The sequence below is a fragment of the Xiphophorus maculatus genome, chromosome 13 (genome assembly GCF_002775205.1).
Source record: "Xiphophorus maculatus strain JP 163 A chromosome 13, X_maculatus-5.0-male, whole genome shotgun sequence".
Taxonomy (NCBI): Eukaryota; Metazoa; Chordata; class Actinopteri; order Cyprinodontiformes; family Poeciliidae; genus Xiphophorus; species Xiphophorus maculatus.
Window position 1 is genome coordinate 11451258 of NC_036455.1, and position 11612 is coordinate 11462869.

General features: G+C 36.9%; 1 protein-coding gene across 1 annotated transcript; it reads left to right on the forward strand.

The window, feature by feature from the left end:
• The first annotated feature begins 428 nt into the window (after positions 1 to 428).
• On the forward strand, positions 429 to 2770 carry LOC102216996 (general transcription factor II-I repeat domain-containing protein 2-like). Its single transcript, XM_005817508.2, has one exon. It carries the CDS (start codon positions 676 to 678, stop codon positions 2479 to 2481), a length of 1806 nt encoding a protein of 601 aa, XP_005817565.2. The 5' UTR covers positions 429 to 675; the 3' UTR covers positions 2482 to 2770.
• The last annotated feature ends 8842 nt before the right edge of the window (positions 2771 to 11612 follow it).

Sequence of the window (11612 nt, forward strand, 5' to 3'; positions counted from 1 at the left end):
CTGCATTGACTAACAAGTTATAGGAAATTATTTTAGTTGTAGACATTTACAAAAATGTGGCTTAGGGTTTCACCAGTGTTACCCAGCTCAGAGGAAGTTTTATCTCTAAAGAATTTGGTTGGCATTTTAACTAAATGTCATAATAAAACAATAAAAATAGATTTTTTGCAATGTCTAAAATTTTGATAATTTACAATCAGGTTTAACTCTCCCCACCACCCCCTCAAAAAACTTAGACTCTGGAGCCTGCTGCTTAATTACTGCCGAGATCACCCGACTGGTGTGTTTATGCTCTTCTTCAACCCCTTTGTAGAGAGATGTGGCCAAATCATAAGTAAGCCTCAAATGTTTCTACCAAAGATTTGAGTCTTGATTTGACTCTTTTCTGCTTTTCTTTTTGCTAAAGGTACCATCTAGTGCAAACCTGGGCATTGTACGGCCCCCGGGCCGCATACGGCCCTTTGATTGACTCTGACCGGCCCGTGTAACGTTAATTGGAAATTACAAAATAAACATATTTTCTTATTTTACCTGATGCATGGACTGAAGCTGCATTGCTTTTATTTTGAAGTTGTTTTTTATTTACGTACATGATGACGCAAAACGTATATTGAGGCATGTGCGTGATATGATCGTTGTCACTAGCAAGTCACAAGAGGACTTTAGCCCTCAGAAATGTCTGCTCATGCTAAAAAAAGAAAGGTAGATGCCGAATGCAGGGTTTTCAACAAAAATTGGACTGCTAAGTATTTATTTACTGAAGTGAGAGGTAAAGCCGTGTGTTTAGTTTGCGGGGAGCAGATCGCCGTGTTTAAGGACTACAATTTGAGTCGGCATTACGAGACAAAACACGGGGAGAAATACAAGAACGTGACTGATGCTGAAAGGGCGCGGACATCGGAAGCTTTGCTAGCTAAACTGCAAAAGCAGCAAGGCTTTTTTACCAAGCTTCACACATCCAGGGATGCAGCAACCAAGACCAGCTTTGTGATAGCTCACAAAATCGCTAAAACCGGTAAGCCATTCTCGGAGGGGGAGTTTATCAAAGAGTGCTTGGTGGACTCTGCAGCTTTAATATGCCCTGAAAAAAAAGAAGAATTTGAGAAAGTCCCGCTCTCCAGGCGAACCGTGACGAGAAGGGTCGAGGACATATCGTGCAATCTGGAGCTTCAGCTGCAACGTGAAGTGGCAAATTTTGACTTTTTCTCCTTGGCTTTGGATGAAAGCTGTGATGTCCGTGACACAGCCCAGTTACTTGTATTTGTCCGCGGGATAACGCCGGACTTCAAGATTACGGAGGAGCTGGCAGCAATGCGGTCGATGAAAGGAACAACTACAGGGAGCGATCTCTTCATGGAGGTGAATGCGTGCATGGACACACTGGGACTGAAATGGGACAGACTGGCAGGTGTCACAACGGACGGTTGTCCAAATTTTACAGGGAAAAATGTGGGACTTTTAAAACGTATGCAAGATAAAGTGGCTGAAATCGACGCAGATCAGGAATTAATATTTTTGCATTGTATTATACACCAACATGTGTTGTGCAAGTCGGTGCTAAAAATGAACCATGTTATTAATGTTGTTAGTAACATAGTAAACTTCATCAGGGCACGGGCATTGAATCACAGACAATTTGTCGCACTTTTGGAGGACCATGCGTCTGAGCATAGTGACATCAGTTACCACACACCTGTCAGATGGCTCAGCCTGGGCAAAGTGCTAAAAAGAGTTTGGGATCTGAAAACAGAGATTCGAGAGTTTTGTGAGATGAAAGGCAAAGACATCCCAGAGCTCTCAGATGAGGACTGGATGGCAGATTTTGCATTTGCTGTTGATGTGACCGCACTGATGAATGACCTGAATACCAAACTGCAAGGCAGGGGCCTTTTTGTTCATGAAATGCACACCCTGGTGAAGGCTTTCATGAAAAAGATGTTGTTTCTTTCAAGCCAACTGGAGAACAACAATCTCACTCACATGCAAACCCTGAAAGAAGTCACACCATCAGCCGATCACCTCCGCAGGTACTCATCCATGTTAGGAGCATTGCATTGTGAGTTTTCAAGGAGATTTGAAGATCTCAGGACAATCGAGGATGAAATGCACATGATTTCCTCTCCCTTTACCTGCAGTGTGGATAATGCACCCAGTGATGTTCAGCTGGAACTCATTGACCTGCAGTCTGATGCAGTACTGGCAGAGCTCTTTAAATCAGGATCTCTGCTGGATTTCTACTCTTCTCTCAAGGAGGAGAACTTTCCAAACATGAAGAGACATGCTCAGAAGATGTTGGTTCTCTTTGGCTCTACCTACATATGTGAACAAACATTTTCAATGATGAAGTTCATGAAATCCTGTTACAGATCATCTCTCACTGACGATCATCTGTCAGCTGTGCTTCGCATCTCCACCTCAGACATTCAACCTGATTTTGATGCACTCGTTAAAGCCCAGCAGAGACTAGATTTCTCTCACTGAACAAGAAAAAATAACTTAAAAATGTAAAAAGTTTTAAATGGTTGAGTTGTGCATGATTTTAATTATATTGTGGTTATTTTTATTTGCATGTTTAGCGTGTTTTTATGATGCCGTTTTAGGGATTAATTGCCTTTCCCATTGTTTTGTGAAATTCGCTTGAATAAATTAAATTTTTTGGAAGGCAACCTCATGTTTTCATTGCTTAATTATAACATGTACTCTTACCAGCTTGTCAAAACAATGCTATTTACTGCTTTTTACAAAGAGGTACAGTTCATATTATGAACTGTACCTCACATTATTGAGATCAGCCTTTTGGCCGGCCCTCCACAATATTTTCTGTTTCTCATGTGGCCCCATGGAAAAAATAATTGCCCACCCCTGATCTAGTGGATGTTATGTAAACATTGTTGTTAATTGATGTAATTCTGTATTTATATGTCTGTGTGACTCTTGAATATTCTCAATCTAAACCATTACTTTGTTACTCGTGTTGTATATTTTGGGGTCATTATGCTAGGTGGTGTTTTTCCATTTGTATAAAAGGGTATGAATAAGTTCCTGACCTGAGGCCTCCCACCTTACTAGATTAATTCCCATAACAAGATAAAAGAAAATAAATTGCATGTCAACTGAATTCTCAGTTTTCAGACTTTAAAATTACCTGATTGCGTTTTAATTAATTTAAAGGATCAGGGAATCAGAAAATTGGAAGTTGGAGGTTTTCCCATTTTTCATTCACCTCATGCCACAGATGCTGCAGGAAATTGTCTAAATTCCCAACCTCAGAGGACGCGGCAGGCATTTAGCATGGATGCCAAGACGTTTCTAAAGAGACAGATGGCTTGAACAACTCTCTAGCTTCACTATGATTTCACTACATGTGGAAGGACCTCAAGGCTGCTTTAATCACAGAACACGACAAGGTCCTGAAGCAAGAAAGCTGTGTGTTGTCTAAACAGGTACATGCAGCCAGAATTTCAATTTCTACCACAGGTATTTGATTTTTTATTTAGCTCAGGATTTTGATTGTATTTTCATTTCTTGTTTTCCTTTATTTCTTCATATCTTTCATATTCACATTATCCTAGTTCTCTAACAACACCTTCTCTTAAGGACATCGCATGTTGATCTGTGTATTTAGTGTCTGTGTGCTTGTGTTTTTTTATAGCTTCATAAAAAATGCAATTCAAACTATAAGAATAATCTAAGAATAAAGTTCACAAGACTGCTTTGAGCATAGCTGTTTAAGTCTTTATGTAAGCATGCGAAGGGCTTCTTGAGGGCTGAAGACAGGACACGTTTTTACACTCAGACTGAGAATTTGTTGACAACTTTGGGATATTACAACAGCTCAGTTGTGTTGTTCAGACTCATTCTACTTCCTGGCACGAAGACATTCTCCCACACTCTTACTTCTGAAATAAATGATTAGGACTTACTTGGTTTTAGTCTGATTAAACAGGTCCAGTTTCAAACATTTGAGATTGGATTATGGAATTTTATTAACTGAACTTTAATTGAATTAAAGTGCTGTGAATTGGTACAAATTGAGTTGAACTAATTGAAAAATATTAGCTTGTAATTGTGATTTTGTGAATTCTCTTGTTGGGGGGCTGATTACTGGCAGGTCTGTAGAATCAAGAACTTACTTACATAGAACGTCCCTCAAAGCCAGAAATAGGCTAAAAGATTTACATTCAATTACATTCATATTACATTCAATTTTAAAGAAAATACAAGTCAAGAACAGATGAGGTTCAAAGGATTTGGGACTTTAAGAGAAAACATCCACATGACAATGGAACAGTGATGAACCTCTGCTTAACATGTTCAGCATTGCTCACATCATTTTGTTTAGTTAAGGTCAATGTTTACAATTCAACAAAGAAAAACCTACTTGGATTATGCAGGACAGTGATCTGAAGCACATTACCAATTGCACCTTTTAAAGTGTCCTAGTCAAAGTTAGCTCGCTGTAAACTTAAACAGGCCTTGTTTTTTTACTCAAAAACTCTCCAACATGGCTCAACTTAATTTTTCCCTAGAAGAGTGGAACAGAGAGTTTTTACAGTAATGTAAAAGACTCAGTGTTAGATCAAATATGCCTGATGTGATTGCCACCAAGGATTGAGAAACCACTTCTTTAAGGTTAAGGATGAATTATTGCAAAGTTTGATAGCTTTTTCTTTCTGCTTAACAAATGGAAATGTTATTTGAAAATCTAATTTGAAATATTTAAGTATAACAAAAAAGAAATCAGAAGAAATCTATAATGGACAAGCACTTTTTCACAGCACTTTAGCACTAGTTTTTCTCTAATGAAACACTCCAGTCCCCCAGCAGCTAATAGCGAGGATGATGGATTTGATTTCCAATGAAGTGGTCATGTCCTGGACAAATTGGCTCAGATGTTTTTTCTATTTTTTTGGCCGAGAAGTGGTCACAGATGTGGATCTAGTTCAGACTCAGGCGAAAATGCACTGGCTTAGATTTTGAATAAAACATGAGGCATGGTTCATTTGTCTTATCTTGTAAAAGAACACGTGTGATTCTTTCAAAGTCAGCCAAAGTGGAAAACACATATTAGCGATGCTTTTATCATATTGATTCACACCTCCTTTGCATAATTTAGGTCTTGCTTGCTTTATTTGACTTTCTCTGCCGTGTGTCTTTTTTTAACCAGGATATCTGAATAACATTTTAATTATTCAATATGACTGTCAAAATCAATTTCAGTAGCAACTTTATCAAACATGTGGCCAGTATGGTCAAAGAATTCAACAAAAAACAAATGAGACTAAACATGAAATGCAGCTGTTCTCTTTGCTAAATCTGATACAATCACTAGGCTAGCACAATGTTATTCTAAGCAGAAAAATCTCAAAAAAAATATGGAAGGCTGCCAATACAATGACTGCTCAAAATTGTAGAATATTTTACTGCTTTCATTTATTTCAATTATGTAATCGTGTGCATTATTAACTCATTGACTTCCTAGCGCTTCTAGGGTGGAATTATTAGTTATCTAATTATTGGCATTTGTGGAGCTCAAAGTTCTGCAATATATGATAACTTGACAAGATTGACATTTGTGATAAGTGACTACAGCTTGGGGTTCTTCTTTACCAGCAAAAAAAGGATCCATAAAGCAGCACTCATTGGAATGACCAGTACTCAGAAAGCAGAAACATTAGACCGAGACAATTGTAGGTTTAAAAAGGATAATTTGTTCTAACAACTGTATGTAAGTGCACTTCAAATACCTGAAATCCTCAGCTTTGCCAGGATTTTAAAACGGAAACAAAAGGTCACCCTGAGATGATAAGAAAATGGTTTTGAACATTCAGGAATAACCCATGAACCACAGAGGGTGCTGGTAACTGCTGGCACACTGGTGTCACTGCCCACAGTGAACTGGTTTTACACCACAACTCGGGTACCAACATAGAAAGTAGTTCAAAAACAACACCTTCAAACTGGACTGAAATCTGCCACTGCACACATTAACAACATGAAGTCCTTCTGGATAAATGTCTTGTATGCAGACAGGACAACATATGTGGAGTGGACAATCTAATAGTGGAGTTCTACTCTGAGACCATTTTTCCAGAGTTATTCTAGAAATTACCTAACTAAGTTTTTGTGACTTTCAGCCACTGCTACGGATAACAGAACATGGCAACATAAAACCGCTGGCTGATGCAACATTGATCACATAGCTATCGAGGTTAAAAATAAAAGAGGCTGGCTGCACGCACCAGCCTCTTTGCAAAAGAGCAAAATTAAAGAAATGGCAAGTGGAGAAATACATTTTGTCAGATACATCATTTTGATCTCAAAGGAAGTCATAAAACACAAATTGGTGTGAAATTAAAATGTTATTTTTCATGAAAGTGAATTTTTATTTTCTTTTGACTCAACTAACAATTAGTATTACTCAATTTCCTTCGTTAAATTCTCTCCATATCAACAATTTAATGGTTCTTGTTAGAGAATCATTTAAAGTCTAATTTAAGGTAGCCAAGATTATTTTGTACCTCGATTAAATCAAGTTTCAGGATTCAAAATCTAAGTGAAACAGCGATGTTGACAGGAGAGAGCTTTGGAAAGTTAAAGCATAAAGCAGTTTTAAAATAAACAAAAATTCACGTTTGAAAACGGAATAAAATATACCTGCAAAAACTGTCTTTATGAGTCTGATAACTAAATCTGTACACGTTTGGACTTTTTGTCCTCCAGGCATTTATTAATCCCCAGAAAATTATTTTGTTTATTGATATCATATATTTTTTTTTACAGTAACCATAGTCTCTTTACACTTTAAAGTAAAATAGAAACACTATTTAGTATTCTGGAAACTGTGAATATACACATTAGTTCAGAATTGAGCGCAAACAGAAACCCGAAGCTTTCCACTTGATAGTGTTTGCACACAAATTTTAATTTATTGCTGAAAGCAAACATGAGATAAACCCTGACAGCTGGAATCGTGCAGCTGGTGTTTGACTTAAACATCACACGAACTTGTTAAAACATTTACATTTCATATTATTATCTAATTGTCAGGATCTTTGATTTTTTTTTTCTCAACTCAAAGTCTACTTTTGTGCAAGTTTCAATAGAATACTTAACTGTTATTCCTTCTGAAACCTTTTGAGAAATGGTTCAGAAATAAGCAGGAATTATAGTTTGCAGAACAGGACTTTAATGTAAATGGGGACATGAATAGCCTCTGTCATTAAGTATTAACATCTGCTGGGGTACAAGGCTTACATGCAGTTTGATAAACTGATGCATAAAATAGTGTGATGCATTTTGTTGGCTGAAAAGCCACGTTTAGTTTGGCTTTAGTTTGGTGAAGCAGATCCTTTAATACCCATTTTAGTCACAGCTTGGCATCTCTTTTCATAATGTACATATAAATCCAACCTTAAATAAAAACAAATCCACAAACAGAAATACTGAGCTCCCCCATTTCCCTTTGTGTGAAACTGGTCCCCTGAGAAGTGGAGATTAATCTCTTGAAATTGGCTTTTTGCAATCATAATCTTATTCATAAAAATAAACTGCAATGTAAATGCATTTCCCCTCAAGCACATTTCTCTCCTGTCCTCTCCTTTAAAAAAAAGACAAGAAATAGGACCTGTGAGGCGCTTTCCTCTCAGTCTTTGGTGGCCTGTTCCCCTGACGCTGCTGCTCAGGATGTTTACAGAGCTGAGGGAAGCCAAAGGGACCTGACAGCCTGCTGGGGATTCATTCGAGTGAGGCCACATTTAGAGAAGTGTCGGCTGCAGAATGGCTACATTGGAATCCCTCATTCACTCTGATCACAATTAGCAGTGAATGAAGGGGAGATTACTGAAGGAGCAAGAAGTCACATTTTCAGCAGCTTCTCCTCAGTTAAATAGTCAGTGATTTGTGTTTTACACTAACCATGCATAACATCACAACCACCTGCCAAATGATGTGTTGGGACCCATTTTACAGCCAAAAAACCCTGACCCATTGAAGCATGGACTCCACCAGACCCAGATGGCATCCTGATGTTTTTTAAGATTCTTTAAGCCTTTCATGAATCTGACCTGTTTGTCCAGTGAATCCTTCAGATGCTCACTCTCATCCTGCTCCTTAATTCAGCTATTTTTGCTAAGAAAATCCATTCTCATTCTTGTAGCCAGAGATCTTTCTTCTCTTGCAATTTTTTATTTATAAAGTATCCCAAACCACAGTTCTATTCACCTATAGTAGAAAAGGATATCTCACCAGGATTTCAAGCTATGTGTGTTGTTGGGGTGTGTGTGTGTGTGTGTGTGTGGGGGGGGGGGGCATATGTATAAATGCAGTAATATTCAATAAATTAAACTATATCTACTTACAGAACTCTTACAGAACATTTTGTCCGTTTTCACTGAATAACATAGAACCAAAATATACTAAAGGCCTGTGGTTGCTGTTAATGTATCAACCTTCCAGGCCTCTCAGGTCTTCTGGTTCTAGTCTACTCTGCATACCACAGAACCAGAATCAAACATGGAGAAGCTGCATTCAGCTTCTAAACACCACAAATCTGGAAAATCCCCACAAGTAAAAGAAACAAAGGCTTGAAAACATCTGTCTGAACACAATATATACAAAATTCCACCTAAAATCCTCCCAACAATCATGAAGGGCGGGGAAAGTTTATGCAGACATTTTTGGTTATATTCTGCTCTGTACTATTCCCTTACTCTGGTCCATTAGACTGTATTTCTGTGCTCCTCTCTCCAATTTATTTCCAGCTGGTTGAATGTGTGAAATCATCAGTGAACACTGCCAAAGTGTGGACAGATGTCCCAGCAGCAGCTCTGTTTTTAGTGGCAAATTCATGATGTGATTTTAGTAAATCTAACCACTGCAGAAAAACTGCATTAATCAGTAACTATAAAAAATAAACAGTCACTGCAAAAACATTTCAAACTATTTTATTCAGAAGCAAAAAAAAATACCATTATTGTATATGTCTGAATGATTTTTCCGTGTTTGCTTCAGGGTCCTTTTCATACAGCGGTACTTTTTAGACCACAATGGTCTTCACCTAGCCACATTAAAAATTCTTAAATTGCTGTAAGCAAAAGAAACCTAATACCACTGTACTTTTTTTTCTTTTTGTATATATGAATATCCTATGATAATTTTACCCAATTCTATTCACTTCAAATTTGCACAGTTAGAGTCAGTGAACATCTTTTACAAAGCTGGACTGAGCAGAAACTTGACAAATCTCTGTGACAGATGTGTGGAAGTAGCAAAACCTTCCCTTCCACATCCATCTGGCAATTATCCACTACTGTACCAGTAAGCAGATATTTTTTTTTGCCAGACACTGTCTTATTTACAACATTTACGTTTTTGTTGGGTTTTTTTCTCTCTAGCTATTTGGATATATTTATTCTGAATAATGTTTCTTTTTCACTCAGTGGGAGCTTTTCTGTGTATCAGCATTTAAGTAATAGGTAAAAACATACTTGAGGATACACATAATATAAATGATACAATTCAAAATGAAAAATCTACTGTATATATTTGTGACAAAATACAGAATGTGTTTACACAATTTTCCTAAGCAGATTTACTTTTAGATAAAGAAAAATACTGCACCAATCACAAAATCAAAGTGTATTGTGACATGAATATTATTTCAGACTTCCAGCTGAGTTCTGTTAGATTTGATACTGAAAAGATACTTGTTTATAAGAAGGAAAAGAAAAGAGAAATACAATTGCCTCAATAACCCTGAAGGAAGGTATGTCCTTTTAACATGAAGGTGTGTGTGTATGCAGAGGAATCTGTAATCACAGCAGGAACGAGTAACAAGCCCGATATGACAGAGAAGCAGCAGGGAATACAATGTGCGACACCAGGGATTAGAGTCTGTAGCCTCCTGCTACACATAGTTGAGATTTTCTGGATATATTTCATAATTACATCTAAAGCTTTTACTCCATCATGACAAGAGATGATAGGATGTGGTTTGTAAATGATTATTTTGCAGAATGTTGAATAAACCATGAAGAAAGAGAATGATTTGGTAGACATTCAAAGTCAGGTTGAGAACAACTTTCGTAAAAATGTCAACAACCTAAAATGAAAGCTCAGGATTCAGGAAAAAATAGGATTCTGATTGAAGATTACTTTCCTTTTGTTGCAGATGGATCAAAAGTCAGCCTACGTGAAGGTAAGTGAGTTCATTAGTTCAACGCCCTAGGTAATTGTTATTGGTACAAATCTTCTAGCCCACTGTTAGATAGCCAATCTAAAAGTTTGACACCTTTGAATCTATGCCAAATAGAATTAAAGCTACTATTAAAGACAAAAAGAGATGGCCAACCCAGTAGTAGCAGGGTGTACCTAAACAATTTGCCAATTATTCAACATTGAAAGTGCACGGCAGAAAAAGAATTACAACTGCCTAAACACGATAAACTCTTCACAAGAAGTGTAATTTGACCTAATTGAGTCAAGTCACTCATAGTGACTCAGCATTAATTAGGGCTTTAAAGAATAAAGAATAACTGCATGGTGAGATAAGACGGAAGTTCAGTCTGAAGGAACAAGCTTAATCTAAACTGATCGTGGTGTTGCAAATCAAAAGACAATTCTAACAGAACAGCAAAAAAATTTACATACGAAGGTTTAGAAATGAAAAAGATATATTTTTTTCTGATAAGATCAGTTTGATTGTCAAGAATAACCCAATAATAACAATTAAATTATATTGTTGGCAATAACAAATAAATAACTGAGAGGAAGTAAATACTTTTTGTTGTTCAATCATATCATCAACTACAAACATACAAATGGCAAAAAATTGCCCAAAAAATGACAGACCATTGTTTTAGAAAGGTAACGATATGTTCAAAAGTAAATAAGTATACAAAAAAAATTACTACACAGATTTTGGTCATGATATATTATTTTTACAAATTGAAAATAACATTGACGGGAGCTGTTTGATTCAGAGCTCACAGATATTGAGAAAAAAATCATGCTAACTCTAATTTTTATCATTCAAACCCAAACATCTAAATAACAAATGTAAACCCATAGATGTTCTTGAGTGATGTTGATTTATATGCAACATATTTTTGTCAATGATAAATTCAAGCTTCCTTGTTTACTAGATATCAGTGAAACCACCATAACAAAAGTGATGCATATATATTTTAAAAATAGCTTAAAATAATTTTTAACCTATGCTGTGGGTGGATTTTGGTTCAATGTAAAATGTTTGACCAATTGTTGTCATCATCTGAAGTCCATACATAACAGACTCAGTAGCCAAAGTTTCATCATCTCCCTTTTAGCAGTCACTGTCTGTGCAGTCAGCTAAACCATCAGAATAATCTGGAGAGGAATCAAAGACAACAAGCTAGAAGAAAAGAGCAGGGTTATGATTGGGTAAAGCAGGATTGTTGGGGCTAATAGAATGAATGACTCTGGGGCATTTATCCAGGTCTTGTCTTTAATCTGAATACAGACTATTAACATGTCTGCCTCTAAAGACACCAGAGGATGAAAGGCACATCGGAAACCTTATTCCATCACTCATCTCGTTCCCCTAACACATTAAGGCACTCTATGGCCCTAAC